Below are 13635 nucleotides of genomic sequence, written 5' to 3' on the forward strand. Positions count from 1 at the left end.
TTTGGCCGCAGTATGACCTTGTTTCACCACTAACATGATAGATCAGTGCCGGATCTCACTTGTCGGGCGAAACAAACTCTCAGGTACTTGAAACTTTCTTTTATCTTGAAAACTTTGTTCTTTGTCTGCATTCTAGTCCTGATATCATGGCTCATCTGTCCACTTGTCAGTTCCAGATAGCCATCCGCCAATCTCAGTATCATGGACGTTTACCGTTTGGTTTCCTCGTTCCCGTTGGTTCCATCACTCTAACCGCGCCGCGATCAGCCATTGATCGCTGTCATTGTGGAGGACAGGGTACCGCTGTTGGTCAGAAGCGCTGTGTTTCGGGGTAGGATACCGATGCCCCTAGCCGATGGCGGTCTTGTCTCTAGTGATCTTAGCATCAAACCAACAGGGAACAAGGGCCATGTAGCCAGGGAAGAGGGACTTGCTGTTTCGTTAGCTGTTGATCTGATAATTAGATGGATCGACTGATCTAACCCAACGAAATGAGACCAAAATTCTTATGGGTATCAGACAACAGGCTCATGTCCAACTCTGGTTTTGCCCAAAATGACTTAGCAGTCAGTATACAGATGTAGACTCACTCCCCTGTTTTCTTTTTCTTAATCAAAGCTTTATTAATAACTAAACAACATGTAAGATTATTGGCCAATAACATATCTGCTCGCGGACGCTGTCCGGTGTCAAGTGTCATGGGTGATGCCTCCAATTTGGACAGGAATTTATTTGTCTTGGATTATATGTTACTTGATAGGCCGTCTCTTGTCTCATGTCGCAGTGATTAGGGTGTGCTAAAGGTACTAAGGTACGAAAGTGCCCTTATGTCAATGGCAAGTGGCTCACAACACGGTGGGAAGGAAAGAACATGATAGACCTTGCTTCCGCCATTGGTGGTGATCAGGTGATCAGAATGGAAAGAAAAAAAAAACCGCGCCGTCCAATTCTTATTCAAATCTTGTCACCCGTCTCACTACAATCCTTTACAGCCATTGTACATGGACCAAGTTAACCCGATGCCCTGGGTGACTTCCCTAGTGCCCGCCCGCCGCTCGCTCACTGTTCGCTGAGATGCACCGTCGCCGCCACCTGCTGTATTACCCGCTTGTTGCACGAAACCGCCATTTCAGGGCTTCCTTGCGCTAGAGGAATGCTTCGCCAAACTAGCGCTCAACCCCTGTCATCCAAGGCTCGCTCTAAAATTATTAGCGTTGGGCTCTAGCGCTATCTGGCTCCATATCCTACTACGGTGCTTTTTTTGTCCCTTTTGGGTGTTCCTTCTCCATTATCAAGTTCCTCTCTCCTCACCGATGGACCTTCGGAGTAGCACAGTCAGATCAGATTCCTGATCAGGCATGTACATACGTACCATTTGTCAGTAAGCTGGAAAACTCGCTTTCAGTCATTTCTGGTGTTTTTACCAACAGTCCGCCATTACACAACGTATAACTTGCGGAAAGTTCGCCAACTTGACCGGATTTGTCGACTTGTGAACATTCAGATGAGGCTGTTACTATGTCGAACAGTAACCGACACACTAATCCTACTCTAGGCCTCTTCTTTCTATGGCTAGATTCCTTCGAATAATCGACTTGAGGATTAAAACACGTTAGAATAGCGAAAAATCAGCCCGGGGGATACAGTTCATCGTCTGATCAACTTATTCCAGTACACATCCCGGTAACTCGCAGTCGATCTAAGTCATAGCCCTACTAGGGCACTCCCCATTCTAACCAGCGCATCGGATTCGCAGTGAGCCAAACTCTCGCAATGGACCCATGGGGTCGTCATATCTTGGACTTCTCACCCATGGCCTGCATGTTGATCTGACATCGTTGTGCAGCATTCGAATTGCTGTCATGCCTGATTCTTTGCTCTTGTCCGACTGGCTGGTCGTCTAACTTGACGAGTCATTCATTGTTATCCACGTTCAACCGGCAACAAAGACAACGAGATCACAACGAAGAGTCCTGAGACCGATATAACCGTGTTAAGAACCAGGGAACAGCAACGCGTTCTCCTCGTCACGTATCCTACATGAATATGGACAGATCAACCACAACAACAACCAACACAGATCCCTACATCGTACTCAATTAGCCAGCCCCTGGTGGACAGTCTGGGGTCAGCAGATCAAAGGCTATCTGCAGTTTCCGTGGTAAAGGTCTATTGCTTTTCTTCTTGGGCAACTCCAATATTGGGCACAATGCTCTCTTCATTGCTCATAGACAGCACTATTTCCATGTTAGCACGCCTTAAGGCAACCCTCAAGTGGTTACCGGACTTTCATCACCTGCAATGTCTCTTACGACTTGCTGCTTTTGGTGCCAGGCAGTTCGGCCAAGTGCTGTAAGGGACGGCAGTTCCCCGAACTCGACTCATGGCCGCTCTGAGTCCGACGGGCAGGAAGTCCCCCCGAGTTCCCATGAAATGGCACCAATCAGAGCCCACAATGGGTTTGCGCAAGGTATACGGAGTAACATCATGCAAGTTCTGAAAGAGGACAAGATGAGGGAGGACTGTTGGTTACATGCATCCCTGACCCTGCCTGCTCCCACGCTAACCAAGATTACCAGAGGATTGGGTCAGATATGTTCTTTCTTCACATAGATCCCACTGAACCTGCACCGGCAAGTTTTTAAGTCCTACATTTAGCCATTCGAGTCTCCGCGCAGTTTGAACAAAGGGCAAGCATATATCACGTTCCCATTTACACTTTCTTATCTTAATACTCGGAGGTATAGCCCCAAATCAACATTCCCACTCCCATAATTACTTAACAGTATACTGAGCGGTACGGTACTCATGGAATCCACCTTGCGACAACTCCGCTGATGGGAACGAATCCACGCTACCCGTACTAGCGTTTCTAAAGTGCAAGCCTTTGAAAACCGAGTTACAAAAAAGGACAAGTCGATCATTGTCGGGCAGGGTGGTGGCCTTTTAGCACCATCACCGAGTGTGGACCAAGTCAACTACAGCATATTCCACGCGAATTTCTTTACTGTGCTTCAATTCACAGGTTGCACCGCTTGGTTCTACTACCACATGTTCCACGGGCACGAAGTTGCAGCCCATATGACAAGCACCAACTCTAGGCCCAAGCTACCACCAGCCGAAGAACACAAGATAGCCAACCAAGCGAGCTTGTTAGACCACTGTACCTTGCAATGGTAGTCAAGATACCATCTGTTTTTGGACGGCCACCACAATTAGCTTCAATTACGCATTCACTATGGAATGGATGTGTTACCCCTCACCGCCTCTATCCCCAAAGACACAGGGAAGAGGGAAAGAGTGACTGTGTGTGTGGAAGTCTCTAAGCTCGTCCATGAGTTTGGGCACGGCACTAGTCCATGTCGCAAGGAGCTTGATACGAGACGAAAGTTAGCTGGCACCTTATGGACCTACTAAGGACTAGGCTGTACCGTTCCCTCGGATCGCACTACGTACCCAAAAACTGTACTGTACTGTACCTAGGTAGGTGTAGTAGAGTGCCTGCAGCATCTGTCCAACATCCTAGAATTATGTCACTAGGACCCACGAGTCATTGCTGCTTCTGAACACGAGAGCTGACAGTTAGTGAAATTGGCATGATGCCGTTCTGTATTTACCGAGTTCAACCACAATATTCGTCTTAAATTACTACGATGAGCACCTTTCCAGCTGGTTGCCTGAACTGCTAATACTTGAAGGGTACAAGATACTGGCCATTATTGCTGACGAAGAGAGTACTGTACATATGGTATGTATGTTCTGACAAACCTTGTACATAATTGGTATCCAATATCCTGTGGATTATTGACACGCTGTCGTCTGACGGGGCCAGCAAGCATCTTATCAGCAGCCTAATGATGCCGAAATTCGATTTTCGTTCTCATTCATGCAGGACGAGTGTGCAATATACAATGGGGTGAGTCTGCCGCCCCTGGCTGAGACCTTCTCACCACTATGAAACGGTGTGTGTACAATAGAGTACATGTACGTACCCCGGGAAGTGAGGCCAGCGACAATCCCTGTTGTCCGTGCCGCTTTGGTTAAAGACCCGTCCCGTCCCAAACTGTCGGGTCGAAATGTGGGGTCTGTGAAATTGAAAGTTGGTAAGACAGTCAAACCTTGGGCTTGGGGTTCAGCACAAGCACAAGAATTTGCGATGCCAAGACTGCACAAGGAGGATCGGTGCTGCATGCTGTTACGGTTCAAACGAACTTGCCTGGTACTACCTTGCTACATGAGGACGATAAACGGCTTTGCATGCCCACCTGCTCGGGTATGCTCAGCGGACCGCAATCTTATTACCGCAAAACCCTGGGTTGGGATGTGATGTTCGGCTGGCCAAGGCTCACTTACGCAGAGCACAGACGAAGACGAGATCCTTCGTTCGCCAACGACGCAACGATGCGCCGAGAAGCGTTGTCCAGCTGATCTGACAGGGTCTCATTCATTTCGTCGAGCCAACAAGACACAATAATTGGTGGCTGCATATCACTTCTGGTCCCAGCCCCCGGGCCCGACCCTAGTTTGGGTCTGCGCGCGTTCTCACTCACTTCACTTCGCCCTTCAATCCCACCGCTACGGACCAACAGCATAGCCCTAGCTCTACACGGGTTAAGCGTGGTCCACTTGACAAGGCACAAAGCAAAACAGGAGTTGTTTTGAAGGTGGCCATAGCCATCTATTTGAGTGAAATCCGCCGCTCGACCTCCTACGTCACCCGCAGCTTGTGTTGGTTGCCAGTGACTTTGTTGCTGACTTTGGCTTGGCAGAATGCACATTATTTCGCTTTCCTTTTGACACTTTAAATGAACACAGAAGCCACTCGGAAGCAAATCAACGCCACTATATTGGAAACTATAAAATCATTTATTTAAGAGTGACCATGTTATCCTAGGCATACTATCTTGACCTATGAACATGGAAGCCGGGGCAAGGCCTCCAACCGTAACGTGGGCGGGTGTTAAACATCCTGATGTGATGGTCCCAGTCTGTTGGCCGCAAATTGCGCCGTTCACGGACTTTACTAATGCCTCGACGTGTGCACACATGACCTGTGGCCCATCTTCGCGACCTTGAGTTGCTTTAATTCACTCACTGGACCCCTTCTCGATTGCTGTTATTTTGGTGTTGGCTCGATTTACCACGTCAGTCTTGAACTCGGGGCCCAGAACCATGTAATTCCAGGCATGTATTGTCATGTCCACGCTACCACTCATATTCACCGGTGGCCTTGTGGAAAACATACTCCTTGCCGTTGACTGTCAAGACTCCATCTTTGAGTGTGCACTTCCTATAAAGAGTGTTAGTGAGCAAGTGTAGATTATTCGCACCTAATCCGGTGTAAAGCATGTTGATACATACCACTTGTTTTTGACACGCTGAACCTTATCATACATGCAAAGCATGATGTTGCCGAGTCCCTCGTCGTCAACATCATCATCATCGCGGTCATCCTCGGGATCGTCAAGGTCCGAATTAATGGCGTCGTCGTCGTCTTCTTCGTCGTCATCACCTCCGTCAAACGCGGCCGGTTGCTTTCCCTTGGCCTTGCGTGATATCGAAGCCGACGAGTGTCGGGTGGCTTCCTTCAGGGGAACCATGAGGCCGCCACCCTCCATACTCTTAGCCTTGGCAAGAATCTGTTCGTGCAGCATGCGGTCGATCTCAACCCGCCCAAGTTCGCGGAAATCACCAGAAGCAGCCCGCTGCATCAGCACGCCCTCATAGTCTTCCACGTCGCCAGCACCGTCAGTCTGGCCATTTTGGATGTGGGGTTGGCCATTAGAGGGGTGCTGCTGTTGTTGGTGGGCAGTTGCTGCGGCCATCTGCTGACGATACATCTGCTGTTGGTGTTGTTGTTGTTGGGTCAGGTTCGGCTGTTGGCCAGGCTGTTGCTGTTGCTGTTGATGATGTGTCTGTTGCTGCTGGGGCAGAGCTGGTTGCTGCTGCTGCTGACCCTGCTGGGGGTGTGGTTGTTGTTGCTGATGCAAAGCGTTGATGGAGCCTGCAGCACGCTGGCCATATTGAGCCTGCAATTGTTGGGCAGCGCGGTTGGCAGCCACGTTGTTCTTGTCGTTCATGTTTATGTTGGGGTTGGCGTACTGTTGATACGCCATCGGGTTACCCTGTAAACCAGGCTCTTGCTTGATGGGCACGGGAGACTCAGTTTTGACATAGCTGCCTTCCGGCTTGACTCCATTCTGGGCCTGAGGCTGAGCCATTCCTGGCAGCGAAAGGCCGGTCGGGTTGCCAGGATGAGGCGAGAACTGAGCTTGGGCATGAGTCTGAGCAGCTGCCATAGCAGGTGGTGGTGCTTGTGCAGGAGGGGGGTCGGGCTTGGGATCCCAAGGAAACCCGGCGACATCAAGTTGGGTGAGCTTTCGCTGCCATCCCTGGTTTTATAAACATGTCAGTTATATGTGATTTCGCCATGATATAAAAGTACAGCGTAGGTTCACTATGGTGATAGAGAGATCTTGGTGCTCGACTGCACAGTTCCTCTTGTGAAGATGGAGTTATGTAGCGAGACAGCAGATCAAACAAAGGTACAGTGTGATATGGCAGAAAGGATTGAGGGGAGGGGCTTTTTCAAGGCAGAATACAGCTCGCAGCCTAGATGGATGACTGTAAATGTATGCTTGAGGCGGTGCAAGTGTAATACGGATATTTGTGTTGATGATAGAATGGGTCATTTGATGGATTCAAGTGGGTAGTGGTGAGAGCAATGTCTGGGAAGGGCCAATCAGAAAGCAACGGGTGTCGGCGGAACGAGGCACAGGGCGGAAAGGCAGTCGCAGCAGGGGCCCTTGGACTTAAAAGACCCAAATAGTGCTGTGTCGCCCCCTCCTCTCCCCCATAACCCGCCCAACTTCCTCTGCGGTGCACTGCGCTCCGCTTTGATCACGATGCAACATTCAACCTCTGGCTTTCTTCTGGACGGCGGGTTGCATCTAAGCAGTGATTTTTCTTTTTGAGGATATTCCATCCTTATTGATAAATGGAAAGGGTGTGGGAATAAAGCAGAACAGAAACAAATCGACACTCGTCTTTGTTGAGGGCCAAGGTTTCTTCCATCCGCCCGTCTCAGGTAATGAATGGTAATGCCCAAGAACAGAGCAATGCGAATCAATAAAAGCAACGACATAACGAAAACCGCGCCTCTCTTACCTGTCGCAGCTCTTCCAGCACAGACTCTTCAACGCCACTCTCTTCGAAATCAACTCGCGAGCTGTTGATAACCTCGTCAATAATGGCCTTATAGACGCTGCCGACGGCCTGGTTCGACATGATTACGTGTGTTGTCCGAAACGATCGGTCGGTTCGACTTGAAGGTTATCAAAGGTTGGCTTCGGATCTTGGCTTTAATGGGTTTGCGCCGTCAAGCAAATATTGCCGTTGCCGTCCTTGTTCTAGGCGCCTTGAAGAAGTCGATGGGAGAAAGATGCAGATAGTCGATGCGACACGAACGGGAGCACTCCTTTTCCAAGGGAAGAGCTCAAGCCTCTTCAGTTCGCAAAGGTGAGGTTTGTAGTTGATGACCGTACTTGGCGTAAGGTAGCTAGATGCAAGTAAATCCAGTACCTGCGCTGTGTCTATCTGCGGAAGCGACGAGAAAGCGGCCAAGGGATTAAAAATAGCAAATCAATTCTTCACTTAACAAAATAAAAAAGAACAGAAGCAATAAGTTTGTAGTAATTTGTCTACCGCGTTCCACGGGTTCAGAATACCGAAGCAAGGAGGGCCCTTGTGCCAGGTCAGAATGCGGTTCGGTGCGGGTGCGGGTGCGGCTTTGTGATGTGATGTGCAGTGGGGAGAGTTGGCAGCCTCTGGTAGATTTCCGTTTCATCAATTGCTGAGAGTGCTGACTCAGCCCTTTTCATACCGGTCAACCTCCACTGTCACTGGCTGGCTGGGCTTCACTGAATGGCTCCGCTCACAGGGCTGTCCATTGAATATGACCTGAATCTTTCTTTCCGGGTTTCTTAATTGAGTAGTGCCTGTCTAGACATTGCTTGTTTTGTTGGTATTCAAGCCCAATGGTCAATCAAGAGTGTTTCTTAAGTTGTGTTGAAGGAAGAAGAAGTGGGCTGCTGAGCAGCCCGTGCTTTTATATTGTTTGAGAATAGAGTTGCTTATAAGCTCTACGTTTTGCGACAAAGCGGCACGCCGAAAAAGTCATCCTACATTGAAGTCAAAACCATCAATATTGTTTGAGAGTCAGGTCGTTTCTTCTACTTTAGTAACTTAAGGCCTCAGAGCCAGGGGAAACAGTTATCTTTCTCTTAGCCTTGAGCTATAATAATTCCTAATTCCCATGGTTATATTATTTCTGTATCTATTGGGCGACAAGTAGCTGCGAAGGTCTTTGACGAGTGGAACTGCTAGTTGGTTGAAGGTTGGAAGAGGAAGAAATTACTATGTACTCTAGTGGGTAGCAGAAAAAATGACCTCCAAAGTCTTAGGTTACAAAAATAAATAGTCTAAGAGCCATAGTCTAAGGAGCATAAAGTGCCCTACTAATTTCGTCTCTTATGCTTCCAGCGGCCAATTTTTCTGATACATACCCTGAGGGTACTGTCTGCACGGCTCAACAGAGGCACCTTTTATCGGTCACCCACATGATAGAGTTCAGGCAGCTACTCTGTCATGGCGGGAGGATCAAAAATGTAAAAGTATTATTAATTCATTCTTTGTTTGCCGGAGTGCAAATGTATATCAAACTTTCGCCTACAAGGTCATGCATTTCACCATGAAACAACTTGGCTATTCATCCCTTCCAAATAAACTTAAGCGACCAGTCGTCTCAGAGGATGCGCCTCGGTATTGAACACATACTCATCCAGGTTGATCAGATCCGGATCGCTAAAGATGAGATAAAAGTATTTGAGCGTCTCGCCCATCCAGAACGATTCCATGGAATCTACTGCGCGAGGCTTCTCTCCTGCGACAGTCACATCCCACACGGCCGTATTCGCAAGCTCTGTTTTGGTCGCTTCCTCAATCGCCTTAAACATGGTCCACGCGTGCTCAGTATACTCATTTTCACCTGTGACCCGGTACATCATAAAGACGCTCTCAATAGCCTCAGGGCGGAGAATGTATCGACGATCAGGAATGCGAGTGAAGCCCTTAGGGAGGCGCTCGTCTTTTATGATGGCGTCTATTTGCGCTGCATCGCCCTCATTAATCTTGGCTTCCCTGAGAACCTCCTCTCTCCATCGCTTCTCGTCCCATTCACATTGGTCCTTGGAATCACAGGGGACCATCACGAAGGTCTCAGGCATGATGCCGTGAGGAAAGGCCTCGTATGTATAGATGCAACCCTTTGCAAGCTTGGCTGCGGCGTCCACATCCTGTTGGCGATTGAATAGCCGTCCGCCCAACGCCAGCATACCTCCCAGGAAGCACACTAGATGTTGGCCTTGGCTTTCAAGCTCGAAAGAAGTGCTTCCGTCCTTGTCCTTGGCACGTATTTGTCCAGAAACGAGAATATCTCTGTTTTCAGGCGTCATGGGTCGAAACAGGTTGAGTTCCAGTGCCGAGTCCACGGCCTTTTCGTACATGGTTTGGTAGACGGGTAGCTGACCACCCATCAGCGCCGCCATCTTGGGTAGATATTCGTAGACGGAGTCAGCCATGGCACCAAGAGTGAAGGTTGTTCCTTGGTTAAAGATCTCGCTCTTGGCATCAACAGTCAGAGGCCATTGACCCGGGAGCTTGGTTGAGTCTTGCTGTGCCGCCAATAGGTCCATGATAGTTTGTGAAGCATCAAACCACTTGGGATCTCCCGTAAGTTGTGAAAGACGAGTGAGCTCCATACACAAGCTTCCAATCTCAGCAACGAGAACCCCGCCAGCAACCTGATTGTTGCCTTGGCCAGCTTCATGGAATTTCCAACGCGTGATGGGCATGTGGTTTGGCGTGTCGAAAGCCTTGTATATCATGTCGCCGACCTGGACTGCCTTTCGGAGCAGACGCATGTCTTCACTCAGCTCAAAGGCGGCTAGGAAGCCGCCGAGATAACGTATGTTTGTCTCAAAAACATTGACTTCTTTGAGTTCTGTCTGAGTAAAGTCGATTTTATCCACGGCAGCAACGGCTTCTTTGAACTCGTCGTGCATGTCCATAATCCAGAGGGTATCGAGAGAGTCAACGAGAGTAGCAGCCCATCCGCCGAATGGGTTGACCTGGCCAGCCGAGACGGGGCTGAGTTCATCAGCCATCCAGGCATGCTTCTTGTAAGAGTTCCAACATCTTGTAAATGTCGCCTTGACTGCTTGCTGGCGCTCGCGTCGCAGCTCGGCAGCACTTATGCTGAACTTGGGAAAGGTAGCCTGGACCTTGGGATAGGTAACGGGAGGGGAGGTAGGCAGTGGTTGTGAAGCTGTGTGAGGATAGTTGACCTTGACAGTCTTCCAGTAGTAGTTATCATCCTGGTCTTGCCTCCACAAGGAAGCCTTTACGGGCCAGCCGTGCTTTTGGTTGTGGTTGTAGGGGCCGTGTCCATATCGGGGGCCAACGTATTCAGGGGTCTTACTAGCCCAATAGCAGAAGAGGATCAGGGTTGATAGGCCGACGACTAGGACGAGAGCTCTGCTGCGGAGGAGCATGATACAAGTTAAATGGTAAAATGGGCCCGTGGAGACGGGGGGAGGGGAAGAGGAAGCAAGAGGATGCAATGAATGTTGCAGATGAAGGTTGTGGCTTGTTCTTCCTCGTAGCTCTCTCTTTTTTTCGATGATGTAAAGACACGCCTGGACTGAATTCCTCCCTAATCTTACCTACTCACGACTTTTTGTGTCTTATCTTGGACGCGTTGTTACGATTGGCATGCGCTGGTAATGAAACAGCTTGGCATCTGTTGCATTCAATATTGACCCACCAAGTTGACAGGGACATGGCATGTACCTATATACCTTGAACAAGGTGGAGGGTACTTTGGAGACTTTTTGCTTCAGGCTTAGCTTTAGGCCCTTTTTTTTTAAACCTGTCCTACGCTAAATATTTGAACACAACCAACACACTGTTAAAAGTCGGTGTTCATACGGTGACATATAGCCAGAATTATATGTCCAAATACAGTGTCAATGCTGGGACTCACTCGTTAACATCGTTTGGAAACTATCTGAGAAATGGATTGATAAAACAATATCTACAATACTCTTATTGAAATTCTTGCACCCGCAAAGCATTCAAATCTATATTGAATAATTGTACCGAGTTGCTCTCTTTCTGTCGTGGCCAAAAGGTGACTCTGTTAACCCCCACTCCAGTTGTCTCTACCTCTTCTGCACACTTTTATAATACCTTCTGAGACATGCTGTATTCGTTCACCATCCAGTGACAATTTTCCCTCCATCTCAACAATACTCCGGCCCGCTAGCATGAGATGCAGCTGTCCATCTATAGCGGGACTGTTGAGTTCGATGGCCCCTTGTTTAGGTAGCACAGATCCTCTGCATGTCGCCTATTCGAGCGAGTAGAAAAGGTTAGAGAGCCCAGGGCAGGGTGGTCAGCTGCATCGGAAGGACTCACCGCAAGATGAACGATGGAACATCAAACCCTATGTTCTGTGACTTCTGCTAGAGCCACGCCGCTTAGTCTTTGAGCTTCAGTCTATCCCTGCTGTTGAAGGGTTTCTGTTACTACGTGACATAGAACCCATGAGATGCGAGAGACTTCACATATAGCATCCTACACCAAACGGGGCCGTAATTCTAAGCCATATTGAAATCTTTCTAGAGCTAAATAGGCCTAACAATGAGCCTTTGGAGAAGCTAGCAAACGTAACAATCCATGAGTACAAACTCTGCGCACCCCTGTAGCAACCATCTTGCTCCTCTCAAGATGCCTACTGGTACCGATTCTTAAACTAGAAGGTCATAGCAACTTGTCACACGGGCCTTTTCATCAGTACCTTTGCCAGGATCTTGCACTACCATTGATCAATCAATCTGCCGAGTATACGGGCATGTGAGTGTGGAGAGAAGACATTTTGTACCAGTGTAAAGACTTGAATTCATGACACACAACCCGACTTCACTCGTCTATATCGGCTCCAGATAGACACTCATTATTCTGGGTCAAGCTTAAGCCTTGTTGCTCCAAAAAACAAGTGCGTCTTTATCAGAAGGTTAGATACTCAGTAACGCAGTACAGTCTAACTCACGACTTACAGTGAGAAGTCAGAACTTTCACGAGCCGCTTCCAAAACCAATAGATATTTCCTATCTCTCAGCTTCCACGTTTGTTCCTGGAAGAGTACTTTATCTTATGGTAGTCTTCACCAAATCTAACCTGGTAACTCTACACGCCCTCACCCTGTCAACTTCCTGGCTTGTTAGAGATGTCGACTGCTCTGTACGACAACCTACACAATCACGATATGGTGTCAGAAAAGTCGACCACTTGAATCATAAGTAACCGAATCAATAATTTGGTTTCTGTTATCTTTATCATGCTCTTAGGCTGTTTATTTTGATACCTTCGAATTTCTTCTGTTGTTCAGTGAACAGTAAAGGTATATGGTATGAAACCGTAAGATCTACTGATATCACGTTGGGAGTAAAGTCGCGTTTGTACTATATGGAACAACGCCAGAGTGGTAAGGCACATTACCACCAGTGACTGAAGTGATAATACTCAGCCCCCGTTGCAAGTGAGCTGAACATAAAATATTAGAACCCAGCACTATCAACCCAGGAAACAATTACTGCCATCGGACTGAATAATGCAGCAACCAGAACGCTGAATATTCCTAGTGGGTTCTTGCTGTATATAGTCGAGGACCTAAAGGTCAAAAGCCTGAACAGCACATAACTACTGAGGTAGAAAGTGCCAAGTGTACCTTTGATGAACCAGGGCAGCCATTTGTTTGTTTGTGATAAACATGGCTCAACATCATGATCTTCATTGCATTAGAAAGCAAATCACGAACTTAATTATCTACTGTCGTGGCATCAATCACTACTTAGGAGACACGATGGCCTACTTCTGTGTTGTTAATTTTACTCCATATGAAGCAGGGTACTGGTATAAGCGTCTCTATTCTTAGTTGAATGTAAACAGACCGAATAAGATGAGTGTCGGTAGCGGTCTTGTCTTGTGACAAACTACCTATCTATTCCTGCAAAAGAAAAAGAGCAGTGTCAGAGAGTTACCCTGGAAGTACAAAAGTATTAAGAACAGCAGATCTACTTCAGCAAGGGCACCAGACCACACTATCCAAACACATAGTTAATGACATTCAGTTAAAGGATGTAAGAAGTCAGAGGCCTCATCCATTCACAACACCGCTGGGGTCATGGTTGGCTGATGGAATGCTTCGATGAAAGGGCTGGGCAGGGCAACTGGAAACATTTACGAGTATCTGCAATGAGTGCTAGCAAGGCAGGATAGTAACGGAAGGTTATGATTGTTCTTCCAAAATTCCAGCGTACCTCCAACTTAGTGTACCTAGGTACTTGGCTGTCCACTATTAAGAAGGGGTATGCAATGGTCAACATGATGGACTTTACTTGCGTCCACGTTGGGTCAAGGGTCATTTGTTAAATAATGCTCTTGGCATTTTAATTTCAGTTGCATCTCAATTGTAATTCCGTTTCCATATAAACAAGTTCCAAACGCCCAATATTA

At 47.9% G+C, this 13635-nt stretch overlaps 3 protein-coding genes across 3 annotated transcripts; 1 reads left to right on the top strand and 2 right to left on the bottom strand.

Moving 5' to 3' along the window:
* Window positions 1–5205: 5205 nt before the first annotated feature.
* Window positions 5206–7287, bottom strand: FPOAC1_000685 (uncharacterized protein; the record flags this gene model as incomplete). The annotated part of the gene is made up of 3 exons (XM_044845296.1): window positions 5206–5290; window positions 5362–6392; window positions 7168–7287. 3 exons carry the CDS (start codon window positions 7285–7287, stop codon window positions 5206–5208), a joined length of 1236 nt encoding a protein of 411 aa, XP_044711212.1.
* Window positions 7288–8786: 1499 nt separating this feature from the next.
* Window positions 8787–10610, bottom strand: FPOAC1_000686 (uncharacterized protein; the record flags this gene model as incomplete). Its single annotated transcript, XM_044845297.1, has 1 exon — window positions 8787–10610. One exon carries the CDS (start codon window positions 10608–10610, stop codon window positions 8787–8789), a length of 1824 nt encoding a protein of 607 aa, XP_044711213.1.
* A 1237-nt stretch (window positions 10611–11847) lies between these two features.
* On the top strand, window positions 11848–12423 carry FPOAC1_000687 (uncharacterized protein; the record flags this gene model as incomplete). Its single annotated transcript, XM_044845298.1, has 2 exons — window positions 11848–11857; window positions 12179–12423. 2 exons carry the CDS (start codon window positions 11848–11850, stop codon window positions 12421–12423), a joined length of 255 nt encoding a protein of 84 aa, XP_044711214.1.
* Between the last annotated feature and the right edge of the window lie 1212 nt (window positions 12424–13635).

The sequence above is a fragment of the Fusarium poae genome, chromosome 1, assembly GCF_019609905.1.
Source record: "Fusarium poae strain DAOMC 252244 chromosome 1, whole genome shotgun sequence".
In the NCBI taxonomy this organism is placed as follows: Eukaryota; Fungi; Ascomycota; class Sordariomycetes; order Hypocreales; family Nectriaceae; genus Fusarium; species Fusarium poae.